This window comes from Ranitomeya variabilis, chromosome 2 (assembly GCF_051348905.1).
Source record: "Ranitomeya variabilis isolate aRanVar5 chromosome 2, aRanVar5.hap1, whole genome shotgun sequence".
Taxonomy (NCBI): Eukaryota; Metazoa; Chordata; class Amphibia; order Anura; family Dendrobatidae; genus Ranitomeya; species Ranitomeya variabilis.
In genome coordinates this window covers 358,220,193-358,242,433 of record NC_135233.1, presented here as the reverse complement: position 1 = coordinate 358,242,433, position 22,241 = coordinate 358,220,193, and the positions used below count along the sequence as shown (strand labels likewise).

The following is a 22,241-nucleotide window of genomic DNA, read 5'->3' as shown; positions in this document are numbered from 1 at the left end:
ACCAAGAAACGCTGTCCCCTGCTGGAGGCGTGATCTCTGCCCGCTCGTCATCACCCCACCCTCGCTGTACACACTGAGTACTGGACAATTGTGTAACTCCCTCCTCTGGACGGATGTCTTCCTCCTCCATTGACTCCTCCTCATCCTCCTCACAAAGTGTCCCCTGCCTACGCGTTTGTGAGGAACCACATGGTGCTGACTGTCCAGAAGATGATGGAAATGGTGAATCCTCATCCTCCACCTCTTCCACAACATCATCCATTAGCGCTTGCAGTGATTTTTCCAGCAGGCAGATAAGGGGGACAGTCATGCTGACTAGGGCATCATCTGCACTCGCCATCCGCGTGGAATAATCGAAGGGACGCAAAACCTGGCAGATGTCCTTCATAGTGGCCCACTCTGTGGTTGTGAAGTCTGAACGGCGCGGAGTGCGACTTCTTTGTGCCTGATGCAGCTGGTACTCCATTACAGCTTGCTGCTGCTCACACAACCACTCCAACATATGTAACGTGGAATTCCACCTGGTAGGTAGGTCACATATGATGCGATGTTCCGGCAGGCGGTGTCGGTGCTGCAGGGCCACAATGCGCGATTTTGCCGTGCTGGAACGCCGCAAGTGAGCACTCTCTAGGCGAACCTTATGCAGCAGTGCATCAAGATCCGGATAGTCCCTCAAAAAACTCTGCACGACCAAATTGAGCACATGTGCCAGACATGGGATGTGAGTGAGGTTGCCGAGGCCCAGAGCTGCCACCAGATTTCGGCCATTATCACACACTACCATGCCTGGCTGGAGATTCGCTGGCACAAACCACACATCGCTCTCCTGCTTGATGGCATTTCAGAGCTCCTGCGCTGTGTGGCTTCGATTCCCCAAAGAAATTAATTTCAAGACGGCCTGTTGACGTTTGGCCACGGCTGTGCTCATGTCGGTCGTAACAGGTAAACGTTCATCACGGGTCCATGTGGAGGTGGACTGTGACGGCTCCTGCAGCAATGATTCTGAGGAACTGGTGTAAGAGGAGGAGTCAATGCGTACAGAATGGATTCCTGCAATCCTTGGAGTGGGCAGGACACGTCCTGCGCCACTCGCACGATCTGTACCCGGCTCAACAACATTAACCCAATGGGCAGTGAGGGAAAGGTATCGCCCCTGTCCATGTTGACTGGTCCACGCATCGGTGGTGAGGTGGACCTTGCTACTGACGTTGTTCAGTAGCGCGTGTTTTATGTGTCCCTCCACATGCTTGTGCAGGGCAGGGACAGCTTGCCTGCTGAAGTAAAAGCGGCTGGGCACATTGTACTGTGGGACTGCCTATGACATCAAGTCACGGAAGCTGTCAGTCTCCACCAGCCTGAATGACAGCATTTCCAGTGACAGAAGTTTGGCAATGCCTGCAGTCAGAGCCTGTGCTCGTGGGTGGTTTGACGAGAAAGGCCGCCTTTTCTCCCATGCCTGTACTACCGATGGCTGTAGACTGGGCTGGGAGTGTGTGGATGACTGGGAACATGGTGCTGCGGGTGGAATTACAGTGGGTCTCTGGACAACAGGGCCAGAGGTTCTTCCACGGCGATCCTGGGAGGAAGCCGAACCAGCTGCGTGTGAGCTGGAGGAAAAGGCAACACGAGCTGAAGAGGTGGTAGCTGCCACTGTTGGTTGGCCTAGCTCTTCAGTGTGTTTTTCTAACTCCGCCGCATGCCTGGTGCGCACATGTTTCCTCATGTTGGAGGTATTGAGGTTGCTGACATTTCGACCTCTTTTGACTTTGTAATGACACACCTTGCATTTGACATAGCAAATGTCATCTGCAACTGTGTCAAAAAAGGACCAGGCACTGCAAGTCTTGGGAGCGCACTTTTTGGCTTTTGGAAGAGACATGCTCCTAACGGGTGCCAAAGTGGAGGCTGCAGGATCTGCAGTCTTCCCCCTCCCTCTCCCTCTTTGGCCCGTTCGGGGAATCTCTTCCTCAGAGCTGCTCCCACCACCTTCCTGTCCCTCACGTCAAGATGGATCAAGGTCCTCATCATCTACACTACCCTCTGCCATCAACTGCTCCTCCTGGGTAGTCTCAGCAGCAGAGCACGCACCAGAAAGTGGCAGCTGAGTGTCATCAGCGGATGCGTCCTGCGATGTGGTGACCGGAGGCACTGGCCCACCCGCCTCTTCAGAGGAAGAGAGAAAAAGCTGTTGGGCATCACTGCACCCTGCCTCTTCTTCCATTTCTCCAATGCTGCTTGGCTGGCCCCCTGTTTCCAAGCCAAGAGATTCAGAGAACAGAAGTAGAGACGGCTCCTGTCCTGGGCTCTCTGTCTGCCTGGACAATTTGGCAGGTGGTGAAGAGACAGATGGGTGCTCTCCAGTGCTCTGTGTCTGAGAGGATGTGGCACTAATTGAAGTCGATGCGTTAGCTGCCATCCATCCGACAACGGCTTCAATTTGTTCTTCACGCAGCAGCGGTGTACGGCGCTCTGCGACAAAGCTGCGCATGAAGGACTGTTCCCTGGTGAAACTGGGTGCTGAGGAGTCACCGGTGCCCGCAGCAGGCACAGAATCCCCACGTCCTCTCCCTGCTCCGTGCCCACGCCCACGTGCCTTACTCCTTGCCTTCTTCATCTTGGTTGACTGATAAAGATAAGCAGAAAAGTACTAACGGCTTTGTGTGCTTATTCCTGAACAGCTCCGAGTCCTAACAGGTATAAGAAACACTAATTTTCTAAAGTGTGGACTAGACTTTAATATGAGCTAATGTGGCCTACAGAAATGTAAAGTGGTGTGTTTGGTGAACTTTATTATTTATTTATTTTTGGGGGGCTGAACTGACAACAGAGAGAGCTGCACTCACACGGAGACCGTGCAGACAGCCGTAAACGGCGCAGAAAGGCCCAAAAACCCTCCTCTACGTTATCCTATGTAGTGTTTTTCCACAAGTTAGCTGGATACGGGTGGAAAGACACTAATAGGAATTTTTTGAAAAAATATGCAGCAGCCTGCACTACTTAAAACAAAAGGAAAATTGATTTTACGGTATGACGCAGTGAAGAACCCTGAGCTGGATACAACCAGGCTATGGCTGCTCACAGACTACAGGGCAAGCTGCAGTCACACGGAGACCGTGCAGACAGCCGTAAACGGCGCTGCAAGGCCCAAAAAACCTCCTCTACTTTATCCTATGTAGCGTTTTTCCACAAGTTAGCTGGATACGGGTGGAAAGTCACTAATAGGAATTATTAGAAAAAATGAGCAGCAGACTACACTACTTAAAAAAAAAAAATAGAACAGTATGAGGCAATGAACCACCCTCCCTGAACTGAATACAACCAGCTATGGCCTATGGCTGCACACAGACTAGAGAGTGGGCTGCACTCACACACACACACAGACCTTCTAAGAACAGGCACCACTGATACATAACTTAGAGAAAAGTACCGGGAAAATATACCCTATACATTGGACAAAAATTCCTGTAACAAGGACACTCCGAGACAATCTAACCTACAGCATACTATGGAGTACATAGTCCCATACACAAATGTAAGATTTGTAACACGATTTTATTAATAGTCATAAACTAAATAATGATTAAATAAATACATACAAGCTGACAATACAAGGTACAGAAATGGTGCAAATACAGGCAGACACAGACTACCATAGTGGCAGTATGGGATATAGCAGCTGAATTTCAGATTCCTCCTAAAAAGTGCTTAGTGCATAACAAAATGCCAATAAGTATGTGGCTAAGTCCCTATATATGCTGGGATTGCTTCTGTAGCATCCTACCAAACCACTACTCTAGAGAAGGGGAGGGAAGGAGGAGGAAAGTGCCGCTAATCTTACCCATGTGTAAATGCCGGTAGTGTGTCTCCAGCAGCCCCGACGCGCGTTTCGTGTTGGGCTTCCTCGGGGGGCTGTGAATGTGTGTGCTTTGAGCGTTTATTTATATCGTGGGTGCACCTGTGTTTGATTATCGGCGCCATTATTGGCGCATGCGCACCGTCGCACAGGCCCGTTCTTGTGCATCGGCTCCTGCTCTTCCTGTGACAGGGCGGGGAGAGGGAAATCCCTCGTGACGTCACTAAACCGCCGCGTCACATCCTGGAGGCAGGAGGAGATGCACACCGGGTTTCTGCCGCACTGCGCATGCGCGCGCGCCGCTATCGCCATTTTGGAGAAGGGAAGACTACTGCTGGTGAGTATTAAGTGCAATCATAAAGTGAAGTTACGCTATCTAGAAAAGTAAGCGTAAATAAAGTGTCTAAGTGCAGTATGGATTGCTGATAGGGGAAAGGGGAAACCCTCAACTGCAGCCACACTACAATGTGCAAAAAAAAAAAAAATAAAAAAAATAAAAGAAATATATACCTTAGTAACTGCTCCTGGTGACTACTACATAAAATCTTATAATAGTACCACTGACTAAAAGGGGTAAACACCCTTACACTGTCTAAATGTGATATAAAGTGCTAGTGAAGGGGGAAACAACCCATATCTTCAGCCTCACAATTTATAGACCGCTCACAAGAGTGATGTGGCAAAAAAATATATATTATAAATATTAATAGCTGCTCCTGATAAATACTACATACAGACAAAAATAAGAATGCTAGATAAGAGGGTCAACACACATACACTAACAAAGTGTGATATACACTCACTGGCCAAAGTGTGATATACACCTGTCCAACTTCTTGTTAACACTTAATTTCTAATCAGCCAATCACATGGCGGCAACTCAGTGCATTTAGGCATGTAGACATGGTCAAGACAATCTCCTGCAGTTCAAACCGAGCATCAGTATGGGGAAGAAAGGTGATTTGAGTGCCTTTGAACGTGGCATGGTTGTTGGTGCCAGAAGGGCTGGTCTGAGTATTTCAGAAACTGCTGATCTACTGGGATTTTCACGCACAACCATCTCTAGGGTTTACAGAGAATGGTCCGAAAAAGAAAAAAAATCCAGTGAGCGGCAGTTCTGTGGGCGGAAATGCCTTGTTGATGCCAGAGGTCAGAGGAGAATGGGCAGACTGGTTCGAGCTGATAGAAAGGCAACAGTGACTCAAATCGCCACCCGTTACAACCAAGGTAGGCCTAAGAGCATCTCTGAACGCACACTGCGTCGAACTTTGAGGCAGATGGGCTACAGCAGCAGAAGACCACACCGGGTACCACTCCTTTCAGCTAAGAACAGGAAACTGGGGCTACAATTTGTACAAGCTCATCGAAATTGGACAGTAGAAGATTGGAAAAACGTTGCTTGGTCTGATGAGTCTCGATTTCTGCTGCGACATTCGGATGGTAGGGTCAGAATTTGGCGTAAACAACATGAAAGCATGGATCCATCCTGCCTTGTATGGAGCATCTTTGGGATGTGCAGCCGACAAATCTGCGGCAACTGTGTGATGCTATCATGTCAATATGGACCAAAATCTCTGCGGAATGCTTCCAGCACCTTGTTGAATCTATGCCACGAAGAATTGAGGCAGTTCTGAAGGCAAAAGGGGTCCAACCCGTTACTAGCATGGTGTACCTAATAAAGTGGCCGGTGAGTGTAAAGTGCTAATGGAGGGAGAAGCGAACCCATATCTTCAACCTCACTATAATGTGAAAGAATATAGACTACTCACATCAGCGGAATTACATAATAAAATATTAATGAAGGAAAATATTACATGAACATGTATACATAATTTAGGACCTAGATCCCATTAAACTAGTGCACACTAAATGAAAAACATATACATAGACAAAATATAAAAACACCCAGACAACAGGGAGATAAATACAACAATATACTCTCGTCTTCAATCAGAAGGTCTTCAGCAGAGTTTTTTTCCCCTTTTTCATATGATGTCTTGCTTGAAGTGCCATTTAATGCCACGACAGAACTCAAACGCTCAAAGGGTAGATACATGGGAACAGTAAACCAATAGGACGAAATTACTGCATAAAAGAAGATAAAAACACACAAAATTAAAATCCAGAAGATCACAGAGACTTTGAACCGACCCGACCACACCTAGAGGAAAGATGAAAAGCTCAATTGCTCGTTTAAACCGTGTGGGGACATAGGGCCTAAAATAGCTATCCAGCGACATTCCAATTGTGCTAATGTCCGTTTCATATCCCCACCTCTAATACCACACCTCACATGGTCAATACCAAAGATTTTTAATTCCTTTGGATTGCACTCATGATGGAGCCTAAAATGGCGTGGTATGGTTTTTAAAGTGGCGATGTCTTCCACCTCATTTGCCACCATTATGTCTCTAATATGCTCACGTGTCCTGATTCTGAGTTCTCGTGAAGTGAGACCCACATAGAATAGGCCACATGAGCATTTAGCCAGGTATACTACAAATGTAGTACTACAGCTAATGTAGTCCGTGATTTTAAATTCTTTACTCCCGTCAGCCGAGGTGAAAGACACCGCCCTCATATGGTTACGGCAGGCTAGACAATCTCCACATGGATAGAATCCCCACCTACGTTTACCTGCTCCGAAAATAGCCGGGGCCTTAGTTACGTAATGGCTCCTAACCAAGATGTCTCTCAGATTCTTCCCCCTCCTTGCTGTCATGAGAGGTTCATCCGAGAGACATTTAGCAAGTGTGGGTTCGGTTTTCAAAATAGGCCAATGTCTGCTAAGAATTTTTCTCATCACTCCCCATCGGTGATTAAAAGTGGATATATATCGAATTTTACCCCCTTCTTCCTTTTCAGGTTTTCGCAATTGGGAAAGTAAATCTCGTCTCTTCTGATTTTTGGCACGGGTCAATCCCCGTTTTATGCTCCTATTGCTGTACCCTCGTGCACAAAATCTCTCCCCAAGGTCCACAGACTGTCTGTCAAACGCCTCCTCTGTAGAGCAAATTCTTCTCATCCTCAAGAATTGCCCAATCGGTATGGCCCCAATCGTGGAGCCGAGGTGAGATGATGAGGCATGGAGGAGTGAGTTGACAGATGTTTCTTTCCTAAACACATCCGTGTGTAAGTAGCCATCCTCTTGAACCAGCAGCAGAATATCCAAGAATGATATTTGTTTGCAGCTATAATTATAGGTGAGCCTGATGTTGAGGCTGTTGCAATTCAAATCCTGCATGAACAGCTTCAATTGTTCCGCCGAACCATGCCAAATAAACAGAATATCATCGATATACCGATACCACCCCAGAATCCACGAGGCGGAATGCACGCCCCCCTGAAATATGCCCCTCTCCCAAAAACCAAGGAAGAGGTTGGCATAGGAGGGCGCGCACGCTGCCCCCATAGCTGTTCCGCGGCTCTGGAGGTAGTATCGGTCCTTAAAAGTAAAAAAATTGTGTGTAAGGATGAAATGCAACAGCCTCAACACCAGGCCACAGGTCTCCGGTTCAATGCTGCTGGATCCAAGAAAGAAGTCCACCGCCTCCAAACCATCATCATGGCGGATGGAGGTATAAAGCGTCTCAACATCCGCCGTGACTAAAAGCATCTCTGACTCCAGTGTGAGGCCATCCAATCTTCTCAGGACGTCCGTAGTGTCTCTGACATAGGAGGGTAGGGTTTCCACTTGTGATCTAAGGTAATGATCTATGAATTTGCATACAGGATTACACAGGTTCACAGCCGTTTCCATTGATCAAATGGACTTCAAAGCGCGTGAAAAGACGTGGCTTTTACAGCTGGACAAGGTTTTCAGCGGTGGTGCTGGTACAGTTTTAGATTCCAGATCCAGAGATTTATCCGACCTGACTACTAAATATAAAGATTTATTACAAAAAAGGACCCGCCTGTGGTGGAACAAGTCCTTTTTGGAAAGATATATTTCATGTGGTCTGATCCCCAGAGGACTTCGTGTCCAGGTCTTCCCTTCATTTTTTATAGAGGACGATACATTTAAAAATCAATGGGAGGAAGCCGCATCAACATGCTCCAAAAGCTTCATGGCACTTTTGATTAAAAATAATGAGTTAACTATGAGTGGGATTGATAAAGACCTGGGTGAGATTCAGGAAGAGATTAACAACATGCTCACTCCTGAGAATGAGACTGTGTTTAAGAACGATCTGGACGCAGAAATTCAAAAATGGGAGAAGGAGATTGTGGCCACTAAAACAAAAAAATACCAACGAGACGTTTCAGATGCCCAGAATAACAGGGTATATAGATGGAGGACGAACCCCACCAATAGGAGACTAACATCAAGGGCAAGGTCAGTGTCCTTCTCATCTGTTTCATCAGTGGATGAGAGGGCATCTGTTAGTGATAAGGGAAGAAACGGACCTGAGAAGGTTGATATACAGAAGGATCGGTGGTAAAAAGTGACTAGATTTGGAAATAAAAGGAAAACCCCCACATCTCCACAGAAGGAGAAAAGACCTAAAAATGCTAATCTAGAGGTAATAAATCTCTCACAAATTCCACTTACGGAGGCACAATGTGAAGTGTTGAGTTTGGGTTTATCGTTTTCTCCCTGTAATAACTATGATTACTTCACAGCACTAAAGGACCTCCACCTTTTTGCACGAAAGCTTGTCCTGAAAAAGCTTCACTTCCGTTCTGCAACGGAGAGTACATATATCACTGAACAGGAAGCTATTTCCATATTGGAGGAGTTGGAGAATGAGGCTACAGGCCTATCTACAGGTATTCCCCCTCCACCCATTTCTGCTAAGTCCACCACGTTTCCTCCCTTGTCACTCTGCCCACAGGTGGAAATCTTTACAAACCTGGTTGCCGCAGATCTAAAGCATATTAATAATAAAAACAAAAAGGATAATCTCACTATGCGCCAGAGGAATGCCCTGCGTGAGATTATGGCATTTGAAAATGTGGTAATTAAACCTTCGGACAAGGGTGAAAACGTGGTGGTGTGGCTTTCTGATAAGTATGAAAGGGAGGCCTTTAAACAACTGCGAAATAGAGAAACATACACGTTACTCACTAAAAATCCCCTCTCTGATTTTATGTCTGAGCTTGTTGAGATTTTTGAGGAAGCTTTGTATAAGGGGACCATCAACAAGAAAACATTTGATGGACTGGTGGTCAAACATCCGGTAGTACCTACCTTTTATCTCCTCCCCAAGGTCCACAAGGATTCTGTCAACCCTCCAGGGCGTCCGATTGTCTCTGGCATGGGAGGGATGTGTGGTCCTGTATGCAAATTCATAGATCATTACCTTAGATCACAAGTGGAAACCCTACCCTCCTATGTCAGAGACACTACGGACGTCCTGAGAAGACTGGATGGCCTCACACTGGAGTCAGAGATGCTTTTAGTCACGGCGGATGTTGAGACGCTTTATACCTCCATCCGCCATGATGATGGTTTGGAGGCGGTGGACTTCTTTCTTGGATCCAGCAGCATTGAACCGGAGACCTGTGGCCTGGTGTTGAGGCTGTTGCATTTCATCCTTACACACAATTTTTTTACTTTTAAGGACCGATACTACCTCCAGAGCCGCGGAACAGCTATGGGGGCGGCGTGCGCGCCCTCCTATGCCAACCTCTTCCTTGGTTTTTGGGAGAGGGGCATATTTCAGGGGGGCATGCATTCCGCCTCGTGGATTCTGGGGTGGTATCGGTATATCGATAATATTCTGTTTATTTGGCATGGTTCGGCGGAACAATTGAAGCTGTTCATGCAGGATTTGAATCGCAACAGCCTCAACATCAGGCTCACCTATAATTATAGCTGCAAAGAAATATCATTCTTGGATATTCTGCTGCTGGTTCAGGAGGATGGCTACTTACACCCGGATGTGTTTAGGAAAGAAACATCTGTCAACGCACTCCTCCATGCCTCATCATCTCACCTCGGCTCCACGATTGGGGCCATACCGATTGGGCAATTCTTGAGGATGAGAAGAATTTGCTCTACAGAGGAGGCGTTTGACAGACAGTCTGTGGACCTTGGGGAGAGATTTCGTGCATGAGGGTACAGCAATAGGAGCATAAAACGGGGATTGACCCGTGCCAAAAATCAGAAGAGACGAGATCTACTTTCCCAATTTCGAAAACCTGAAAAGGAAGAAGGGGATAAAATTCGATATATATCCACTTTTAATATGCGAACTGTAAAATAAAATATTTTGTATACTTTGTTGTTGTAATAGTCCAAAATTAGACCGGTACACATCACTCAAATACAGCAGTTAGTTACTACTGGTTACCATCTGTTTTTTCCTAGAGAGAAAGGTTGAGGTCACTTGGACACTACTAAGGCTTTATAAACCTCAAATTACAGTTCAATACAGTCCTATCAGATGTCACAGTTTTATATACATGTTTTCTGGGCAATTAGAGGCTTTTTAGTGTCATGATTCACAGAAAATATATTCACTATGAATCAACCCTTTCTGCAAAATTCTGAAATCAATCATTCCTTTTCATTGCTCTTGTTTTGACTCTTATTTCATCTTTAAAGAGCTTAAAGGCTTTTGATAAATTTTCATATTTAAAATAATGGTGAGTTTTATTTATTTTTTGTAGGAAAAAAAGAATCAAGATACAGAATTTTGTGAGGAGAATCTACAGGCAACAATAGCAGACTTATTCCTTGCTGGAACAGAAACAACAAGTTTGACTTTGAGATACGGTTTTCTTATACTCATGAAATATCCAGAAATACAAGGTAATAATTTTAATGTATTTTTATATAATTTAATAAAGTCCTCTCATAGCATCATGGCACGAGTAGTGGTAGAATTTTAGCATTGCCCATCAGGGTACATGGTAGCCTTGGTGATCTTGTTAAAGATTTTGCATTGGAGCCTAGGAGTTTCATATTGAAAATTAAAATGTTATCTGTATTTAATTTGCTTAATAGAAGAACATAAATATGATACTGAGTCATTTCATACAGACAAGAGATGAGTTGGGATAGTCAAGGAGTCTGAGGGCAAAAGCCAAGAGGACACATCGTAAACATAGGGAAGAGATAAAAGCATAGTCAGGTAACGGACCAAGGTCAAAATACCAAGAAGATAGGAGATCAGAACACAAGGGTTAAACAGACGGATGGTCATAGCAAGGTCCAAGGTTAGGCAACGAAAGATCATCTAGCACAGAAAAAAACAACCACACTTAGATAAAGCTACGCTTGGCAGAGGTCTGGTACTAACAGCAAAGCTAAGTAGCTGGACAATCACCTAGGACAATGAACACCTAGAGACAGCCAGCAGCTCCCAGTCTCAGACTGGACAGCCAAGCTGTCAATCTAAATGCCCACAGCTCAGCACACCCCTGCACTAGACTGGTCACTGAGCTGTCAAAGTACTGACAGCTTCAGCACCACGAACCTCAACCTTCTCTCTGTGTGACGCCATATTGTGCCTCCGTCTGCAATGCTTTTTGCATAAAATGGCTTGTGATGAAACAACACAAGAAATTTAATCTCAAGAATTTTATTTAAATCCACAAAAAATATTTCTATGGAATTGGAAGCATAAGGATGTATTTAATAAGCTACAAAACACAGCCTGGGAGAAAAATGTGGTCTGTGGTGCCATTGCTGATGGTCTCCAACAATATGGCTGCATAGTTTTCTGTCAAATCAGAGCAAAGAGGAGCAGCTTGGGAGCAGGGATGAGTAAGTACAAATTATGTATTTTATAGCCATCTGTGACCCCCATATATTAGGACAATGGCATCCCTTGACCACTAATTGTCACTTTATAAAGGTGTATATTAGTTAGAAGTAGCTGCCTATGAATCTGGCTCTCTCCATTTCAGATAATGGGAGTTACCAATCTGTTGTATAACAATGATATTAAACTGGCAGTCTATAATGGAGAAAGTCACATGCAGGGTCTTCTCCCCTCTGGAGTACTGATTAAGAGGGAAGAACCCACCAGTCTCCTAAAAGGTACAGTAGGAGTCTGGAAGTGGAACTTGCATCTATCATACATATGGATACACAGGGGGTCAGCGAGTGCTGTAGTCCGCTAGTCAAAACCACATGGACCAGGTATGATCCCAACGAATGCCCGCTCTCCTTTTACCGTGGGCATAATTCTACTCAGACAACACAGGGTGAGGGTAAAACAGTGTGGTAATACTTTATTGAACCACAAAACAGACAAATAACACATAGAACAGTCCCAGCAAAATACCCAAGATGTTGCAAAATTAAAGAGGCTCACCGTTCAGTTGACTCACAGGGAAAAAAACAACTGTGATTTCAGAGCTTCCAGGGCCAACTATCCCACCTGTGGCAGGAACAGCGAGGAGGCAATGACGTAAAAACAAGCTTAGGAAGCTGACAGTCCTTTGAGGTACAACACCATGTAGGAGGGAGGATCACAACCTGGCTTCTCTGAACATTTCCATAGAATCAGGTTACGGTGGGTCCAAACGTATCCATGGATTCAGTGATGGTCAATGGAGCAAATGTGTATTCTTTCATTCTGAGCCTTGGTCCCCTAAGCTGGCATCCTGTAGAATGTCAAATCTGTGTCCGTTGTGATAGGGCCATGATGTCATGGCTGCTGTCTTGTAGAGTGTTCCTCGGTGTGGTTTTGTAGAGAGTCTCTGGTTCTTTGGATTGCTTGGATGTCTTGTAATACAGGCATCTCCCCTTTTTATAGTTCACAACTATCATCCTTAATACCATCATCCACAGGTCAAGTTGAAGTGGTAATGAGGTTAGCACGCATTGTTAGGGTTCGAGTTCCCGTCTCTGCACAGGGTGAATCTCGGGCCATCTCCGCTGCGGTCTCCCATTCTTCTCCTGCTGCAGTGGAGCCTGCTCAGTGGAAACGTCGGTCCCAGCGTCTCGCTCAGTCTGACTCTGTACAGAGAGTTAGTGCTGCTTTTCCTGCTTCTGCCATTGAAGTCAGTGCTAGGCAGCGGCGAGCAGACGCTTCTGGGACTAAATCCTGCTTTTATCGTTCTGAGCATGCCCAGAGTAAGATCTCTCAGTGGAGATCGAGGGTCACATGACCAGACACTGCAGCTAAGGTCCTGTAGGTGCTCACACTCTGTGGCAGCCTCTCATTGGTCCTTTCTGGAAGGTCCTGTACGTGCTGCAACTATTTAAGGCTCGCATGGCCCCTAGAATGCTGGCACCTCCAGCGAGGAGTTTCGTGTGCATGCATGACCACTGACTGCTCTTGTTTAGGCAGTTAGCCTGTGCCTCTGTGGAGTCTAACAGGGCGCAGTGCTTTGAGTTCACGGCTGCTCTGTGAAGTAACAGAGTTAGCTAACACCGCCATTTAGTTCCGCTATTTGCTGGCATCAGGTTCTCACGGTGGACCCCGGGCTGCGAACGCATCTATCATAATAAAATCTATATATTCATTTGGTGCGTTCCGCTAGCCCTAACACGCATAATTTGATTATTCATGGTTTACCCTTCAATGATTGCAAGTCAACAAACTACATGGCCTGGTATAATGTGTAATCAACATATTAGCAAACATCATTGTTCAGTGACCTTGCATCCATGTTTTGCAAAGATAACGGTACAATAAACTGTGGGAGCTGATAAAAAAGGTAAATAACCATTAATCAAGTTAAAAATATTAATTCAACGTGCAAGAAAAGTCAGCATAAAGATAACAGTTTATGACTCCTGCATTATTGAATTTATGTCTGGGTAATTAAGATTAAATGCTGTATTGTCACAATGCATATACCCATTATGGCATATTCTGTTGGTTCTTTTGATATTGTATAAATGTCTCAATCTATATATATATAATCGTCTAAGGTCCATTTCCGTCTGTTTGTCTGTAACTGAAATCCCATGTCGCTGATTGGTCGCGCCCGGCCGGCAGCGACCGATCAGCGATATTGGGGTGGGATTTAAACACCGCTTCACTTTTTACTATTGATGCTGCCTATGCAGCATCAATAGTAAAAAGATATAATGTTAAAAATAATAATAAAAAAAATCGTGATATTCTCACCCTCCTGCATCCCTGGCAGCTTTTCCCGCTCCTTGCGATGCTCCGGTCCCAGTAATGCTTTGCAGTAATGACCCCAGATGACGTAGTGGTCTCGTGAGACCGCTACATCATCACGGGTTATTGCCACAAAGCATCACTGGGAAAGGACCTGGCGGGAGCATCGCTAAAGGCCTGGGCTGGATCCGGGGGCCGCCGGAAGGTGAGTATATAACTATTTTTTATTTTAATTATTTTAACAGGGATATGGTGCCCACACTACTATATACTACGTGGGCTGTGTTATATACTGCGTGGACTGTGCTATATACTACATGGGCTGTGCTATATACTACATGGGCTGTGTTATATGCTACATGGGCTGTGTTATATACTATGTGGGCTGTGTTATATACTACGTGGGCTGTGTTATATACTATGTGAGCTGTGCTATATACTATGTGGCTGTGCTATATACTATGTGGCTGTGCTATATACTAGGTGGCTGTGCTATGTGCTATGTGGGCTGTGTTATATGCTATGTGGGCTGTTATATACAACATGATTGTGCTATATACTAAGTGGCTGTGATATATACTACATGGCTGTGCTATATACTACGTGGGCTGTGTTATATGCTACGTGGGCCATGCAATATAATACATGGCTGTGTTATATACTATGTGGCTGTGTTATATCTTATGTGGCTGTGCTGTATGCTATGTGGGCTGTGTTATATGCTACATGGCTGTGTTATATGCTACATGGCTTTGCTATATACTACATGGCTGTGTTACATACTACGTGGCTGTGCTATATACTATGTGCTCTGTGTCATATGCTACGTGGGCTGTGCAGTATACTATGTGGTTGTGTTATATACTGCGTGGCTGTGTTATATGCTATGTGGTTGTGCTATATGCTATATTAGCTGTGTTATATACTATGTGGGCTTTGTTATATGCTATGTGGCTGTGCTATATTTCTCTGCTGTATCTGTGCATCATGAATTGTGGTATGTGTTAAAGGGGGGCCCACTAAGACTCTTTCGCCCGGGGCCCTCAAAACCTGGAGCCGGCACTGGCTTCACTGATTGGCGCGGGATTTGAACCACACTTTGCTGATTGGTAGCGCCCGGGCCAGCCGCGACCAATCAGCGATATTGGTGCAGATTTAGACACCGCTTCACTGATTGGTAGCGCCTGGCTGGCCACTGCCAATCAACGACAGGTGCAGTCCAGCCACGAATTGGCGCGAGATTTGAACCACGTGTTAGGGCTGGCAGAATGCACCGAGTAAATATAGAGATGTTATTTGGTGCGTTCGCAGCATGGGGTCACCGTACAGGAATAGAACCTGCTGCTAGCAAAAGGCGGCACTATATGGAGGTAGAAGCGATCTCTGTTGCTTCACAGAGTCGCTATAAAGAAATTACTGTGTCCTGTTAAACTCCACAGGAATACACAGTAACTGCTGAGCAAATAGCAGCTTCTGGTCACGCAGTCAAGGAGGCAAACATACAATCTCCTCACCGGAGGTGCCGGTATTCTAAGTGGCTTATTTGTTATGGAACCGGTGATTAGGTGCACCAGAAATGACCTGATAGTTAAACACGGAATCGGGACGAGCTCTGGGGAAATGGGAACTCTGCTGACCGCAAACCCTACTCCTATCAACACAACTAGAAATAGCCGTGGAGCGTGCCTGACTCTGCCTAGATGCCTCTTCACAGCCTAAGAGCTAACTTCCCCTAAAGAAAGAAAACACAGCCTCACTTGCCTCAGAGAAATTTCCACAAAGGTAAAAGCAGCCCCCCACAGGTATTGACTGTGAGATAAGAGGAAATCACAAACACAGGATGAAATAGGTTTTAGCAAAGAGAGGCCAGTCTAACTAAACAGATTTGAGGACAGAAAAGGTATCTTTGCGGTCAACACAAAAAGCTACAAAAAACCACGCAGAGTGTGCAAGAAATACCCCCGCACCGACTCACGATGCGGTGGTGCCACTCTGCACCCCCAGAGGTTCCAGCTAGCCAGATAATTTCATGATAGCAAGCTGGACTAAAACTTAGCAAGAAAAACAATATGTATCAGATGAACAAGCAGGAACTTAGCTTGAGCTGGAGTAGACAGGTCCACAGAAAGATCCAGGAGGGATCCAAACCAGTACTAGAACATTGACAGCTGGCATGGAGTAATGATCTGAGTGGAGTTAAATAGAGAATCCAGCCTAGCCCATAACGAGGGCAGCTGGAGAAGGAATCTCAGAACCAGCAGCTCCACTCACAGACACCAGAGGGAGTCCACGGACAGAACTCACCGAAGTACCATTCATGACCACAGGAGGGAGTTCGAGAACGGAATTCACAACAGTACCCCCCCTTGAGGAGGGGTCACCGAACCCTCACCAGAGCCCCCAGGCCGATCAGGATGAGCCAAATGAAAGGCACGAACTAAATCGGCAGCATGGACATCAGAGGCAACAACCCAGGAATTATCCTCCTGACCATAGCCCTTCCATTTGACCAAGTACTGAAGTTTTCGTCTCGAAATGCGAGAATCCAAAATCTTCTCCACCACATACTCCAACTCCCCCTCGACCAACACCGGAGCAGGAGGATCAACGGAGGGAACCATAGGCGCCACATATCTCTGCAGCAACGACCTATGGAACACATTATGGATGGCAAAAGAAGCAGGAAGGGCCAAACGAAACAATACAGGATTAAGAATTTCAGAAATCTTATAAGGACCAATGAAACGAGGCTTAAACTTAGGAGAAGAAACCTTCATAGGAACATAACGAGATGACAACCTAACCAAATCCCCAACACAAAGTCGGGGACCAACACGGCGACGGCGGTTAGCGAAACGTTGAGCCTTCTCTTGGGACAAAGTCAAATTGTCCACCACATGAGTCCAAATTTGTTGCAACCTGTCCACCACAGAATCCACACCAGGACAGTCCGAAGGCTCAACCTGCCCTGAAGAAAAACGAGGATGAAAACCAGAATTACAAAAAAAAGGCGAAACAAAAGTAGCCGAACTGGCCCGATTATTAAGGGCGAACTCAGCCAATGGCAAGAAGGTCACCCAATCATCCTGATCCGCAGAAACAAAGCATCTCAGATAAATTTCCAAAGTCTGATTGGTTCGTTCGGTTTGGCCATTTGTCTGAGGATGGAAAGCCGAAGAAAAAGACAAATCAATGCCCATCTTAGCACAAAAGGACCGCCAAAACCTTGAAACAAACTGGGAACCTCTGTCAGACACGATGTTCTCTGGAATGCCATGCAAACGAACCACATGTTGGAAAAATAATGGAACCAAATCAGTGGAAGAAGGCAATTTAGGCAAGGGTACCAAATGGACCATTTTAGAGAAGCGATCGCAAACCACCCAGATGACCGACATCCTTTGAGAAACAGGAAGATCTGAAATAAAATCCATGGAAACATGCGTCCAAGGCCTTTTCGGGACCGGCAAGGGCAAAAGTAACCCACTGGCACGAGAACAGCAGGGCTTAGCCCGAGCACAAGTCACACAAGACTGCACAAAAGAACGCACATCCCGCGACAAGGAAGGCCACCAAAAGGACCTAGCCACCAAATCTCTGGTACCAAAAATTCCAGGATGACCAGCCAACACCGAACAATGAACCTCAGACATAACTCTATTAGTCCATCTATCAGGGACAAACAGTTTCTCCGCTGGACAACGGTCAGGTCTATCAGCCTGGAACTCCTGCAGCACCCGCCGCAAATCAGGGGAGATGGCAGACAGAACTACCCCCTCTCTGAGAATACCAGCCGGCTCAGGAACCCCAGGAGAATCAGGCACAAAACTCCTTGAAAGGGCATCAGCCTTCACATTCTTAGAACCCGGAAGGTACGAAACCACAAAATTGAAACGGGAGAAAAACAGCGACCAACGAGCCTGTCTAGGATTCAACCGCTTGGCAGACTCGAGATAAGTCATATTCTTGTGATCTGTCAAGACCACCACGCGATGCTTGGCTCCTTCAAGCCAATGTCTCCACTTCTCGAATGCCCACTTCATAGCCAACAACTCCCAAGAGGCATTCAGGACCTGAAATTACGTCACGGCTTGCTGTGATTGGTCGCGTCGCGGTCACATGGGCGGCACGCAACCAATCACAAGCCGTGACGTAATTTTAAAATGCGCGCGTTTCCTGCCTCCCGTGACGTCATGGCTTGTGATTGGTCGCGTCGCCCATGTGACCGCAACGCGACCAATCACAAGCCGGAACGTAATTTTAAACTCCTGAATGCCTAGAATTAGGCATTGAGGACCTGAAAATTACGTCACGGCTTGCTGTGATTGGTCGCGTTGCGGCCACATGGGCGGCACGCGACCAATCAACAAGCCGTGACGTCACGGAAGGAAGTAAACGTGCGCATTTTAAGCAAAGAACGCTGCCGGTTCCCTCGGTGAGGTCCAGGCTGCGTCGGAGAGGTGAGTATAGCAATATTTTTTATTTTAATTCTTTCTTTTACACATTAATGTTGTTTCGATACCGATACCCGATACCACAAAAGTATCAGATCTCGGTATCGGAATTCCGATACCCGCAAGTATCGGCCGATACCCGATACTTGCGGTATCGGAATGCTCAACACTAATCTCGATAGTAGAAGGGGAAAAAATGAAGCCCAAAAAGGAAACCTTCTGAACTCCAAAGAGACACTTAGATCCCTTCACAAACAAGGAATTAGCACGAAGGACCTGGAAAACCATTCTGACCTGCTTCACATGAGACTCCCAATCATCAGAAAAGACCAAAATATCATCCAAATATACGATCATGAATCTATCCAGATACTTTCAGGAGCTGTCATGCATAAAGGACTGAAACACAGAGGGAGCATTTGAAAGGCCGAATGGCATCACCAAGTACTCAAAATGGCCATCGGGCGTATTAAATGCTGTTTTCCATTCATCGCCCTGTTTAATACGCACGAGATTATACGTCCCTCGAAGGTCTATCTTGGTGAACCAACTAGCCCCCTTAATCCGAGCAAATAAATCAGACAGTAGAGGCAAAGGGTACTGAAATTTGGCCGTGATTTTATTAAGAAGGCGGTAATCTATACAAGGTCTCAGAGAACCATTCTCATTGGCCACAAAAAAGAACCCTACTCCCAATAGTGACGACGACGGGCGAATATGCCCTTTCTCCAAGGACTCCTTTATATAACTCCGCATAGCGGCGTGTTCTGGTACAGACAAATTGAAAAGTCGTCCCTTAGGGAACTTGCTACCAGGAATCAAATTAATAGCACAATCACAATCCCTATGAGGAGGTAGGGCACTAGACTTGGGCTCATCAAATACATCCCGGTAATCTGACAAAAACTCAGGGACTTCTGAAGGAGTGGATGAAGAAATTGACAATAATGGAACATCCCCATGTACCCCTTGACAACCCCAACTGGACACTGACATTGATTTCCAATCCAATACTGGATTATGGACCTGCAGCCATGGCAAACCCAACACGACCACATCATGCAGATTATGCAACACCAAAAAGCGAATATCCTCCTGATGCGCAGGAGCCATGCACATGGTCAACTGGGTCCAGTACTGAGGCTTATTCTTTGCCAAAGGCGTAGCATCAATTCCCCTCAAAGGAATGGGATGCTGCAAGGGCTCCAAGAAAAAACCACAGCGCCTGGCAAACTCTAAGTCCATCAAGTTCAGGGCAGCGCCCGAATCCACAAATGCCATAACAGAGTAGGACGACAATGAGCAAATCAGAGTAACAGATAAGAGAAATTTAGGCTGCACAGTACTAATGGTGACAGACCTAGCGAACCTCTTAGTGCGCTTGGGACAATCAGAGATAGCATGAGAGGAGTCACCACAGTAAAAACACAGCCCATTCTGACGTCTGTGTTCTTGCCGTTCAACTCTGGTAAAAGTCCTATCACATTGCATAGGCTCAGGCCTCCGCTCAGCGAGGGCAGCTGAGAAACCCAACCTCAAAAATCTGTTCCACTCAAAGCCACCAGAGGGTGTCCAAGGACAGAACTCACCAAAGTACCATTCACGACCACAGGAGGGAGCCCGAGAACGGAATTCACAACAGTACCCCCCCCTTGAGTAGGGGTCACCGAACCCTCACCAGAGCCCCCAGGCCGATCAGGACGAGCCAAATGAAAGGCACAAACCAAATCGGCAGCATGGACATCGGAGGCAACAACCCAGGAATTATCCTCCTGACCATAGCCCTTCCATTTAACCAGGTACTGAAGCTTCCGTCTCGAAATACGAGAATCTAAAATCTTCTCCACCACATACTCCAACTCCACCTCAACCAACACCGGAGCAGGAGGATCAACGGAAGGAACCATAGGCGCCACATATCTCCGCAACAACGACCTATGGAACACATTATGGATGGCAAAAGAAGCCGGAAGGGCCAAACGAAACGACACAGGATTGATAATTTCAGAAATCTTATAAGGACCAATGAAACGAGGCTTGAACTTAGGAGAAGAAACCTTCATAGGAACATAACGAGAAGACAACCAAACCAAATCCCCAACACGAAGTCGGGGACCAACACAGCGACGGCGGTTAGCAAAACGTTGCGTCTTCTCCTGAGACAACGTCAAATTGTCCACCACGTGAGTCCAAATTTGCTGCAACCTGTCCACCACAGAATGCACACCAGGACAGTCAGAAGGCTCAACCTGCCCTGAAGAAAAACGAGGATGAAAACCAGAATTACAAAAAAAAGGCGAAACCAAAGTAGCAGAACTAGCCCTATTATTAAGGGCGAACTCGGCCAATGGCAAGAAGGTCACCCAATCATCCTGATCAGCAGAAACAAAGCATCTCAGATAGGTTTCCAAGGTCTGATTGGTTCATTCGGTTTGGCCATTTGTCTGAGGATGGAACGCTGAAGAAAAAGACAAATCAATGCCCATCTTAGCACAAAAGGACCGCCAAAACATAGAAACAAACTGGGAACCTCTGTCCGACACAATGTTCTCCGGAATGCCATGCAAACGAACCACATGCTGAAAAAATAATGGAACCAAATCAGAGGAGGAAGGCAATTTAGGCAAGGGTACCAAATGGACCATCTTAGAAAACCGATCACAAACCACCCAGATGACAGACATCCTTTGAGAGACAGGAAGATCAGAAATAAAATCGATGGAAATATGCGTCCAGGGCCTCTTCGGGACAGGTAAAGGCAAAAGCAACCCACTGGCACGAGAACAGCAAGGTTTGGCCCGAGCACAAGTCCCACAGGACTGCACAAAAGAACGCACATCCCGTGACAAAAAAGGCCACCAAAAGGACCTAGCAACCAAATCTCTGGTACCAAAAGTCCCAGGATGACCAGCCAATACTGAACAATGAACCTCAGAAATAACCCTACTAGTCCATCTATCAGGGACAAACAGTTTCTCCACTGGACAGCGGTCAGGTCTATCAGCCTGAAACTCCTGCAGCACCCGCCGCAAATCATGGGAGATGGCAGACAGAATCACTTCCTCTTTGAGAATACCAGCCGGCTCAGGGACTCCCGGAGAATCAGGCAAAAAACTCCTAGAAAGGGCATCAGCCTTCACATTCTTAGATCCCGGAAGGTATGAGACCACAAAATCGAAACGGGAGAAAAACAGTGACCATCGAGCCTGTCTAGGATTCAACCGCTTGGCGGACTCGAGGTAAGTCAGATTCTTGTGATCAGTCAGGACCACCACGCGATGTTTGGCTCCCTCAAGCCAATGTCGCCACTCCTCGAATGCCCACTTCATAGCCAACAACTCCCGATTGCCGACATCATAATTACGCTCAGCAGGCGAAAACTTTCTAGAAAAGAAAGCACATGGCTTCATCAAAGAGCCCCCATCAGATCTTCTCTGAGACAAAACAGCCCCTGCCCCAATCTCAGAAGCATCAACCTCGACCTGAAAAGGGAGCAAAACATCTGGCTGACGCAACACAGGGGCCGAAGTAAAACGACATTTAAGCTCCTGAAAAGCCTCAACGGCCGCAGGGGACCAATTCACCACATCAGCGCCTTTCTTCGTCAAATCAGTCAAAGGCTTAACCACACTAGAAAAATTAGCGATGAAGCGACGGTAAAAATTAGCAAAGCCCAGGAACTTCTGAAGACTCTTCACAGATGTAGGTTGAGTCCAATCATAAATGGCCTGAACTTTAACAGGGTCCATCTCGATAGTAGAAGGGGAAAAAATGAAGCCCAAAAAGGAAACCTTCTGAACTCCAAAGAGGCATTTACACCCCTTCACAAACAACGCATTAGCACGAAGGACCTGGAACACCATCCTGACCTGCCTCACATGAGACTCCCAATCATCCGAAAAGACC

At 46.2% G+C, this 22,241-nt stretch overlaps 1 protein-coding gene across 2 annotated transcripts in view; it reads left to right on the top strand.

The window, feature by feature from the left end:
- Positions 1–22,241, top strand: part of LOC143805904 (cytochrome P450 2C8-like) — a 294,471-nt gene that overhangs the window by 197,398 nt on the left and 74,832 nt on the right. For both annotated transcript variants that reach the window (XM_077285658.1, XM_077285656.1), the window contains exon 6: positions 10,469–10,610. In XM_077285658.1, the coding sequence (XP_077141773.1) occupies positions 10,469–10,610 (142 nt within the window). The remainder of the gene's footprint in view (positions 1–10,468; positions 10,611–22,241) is intronic.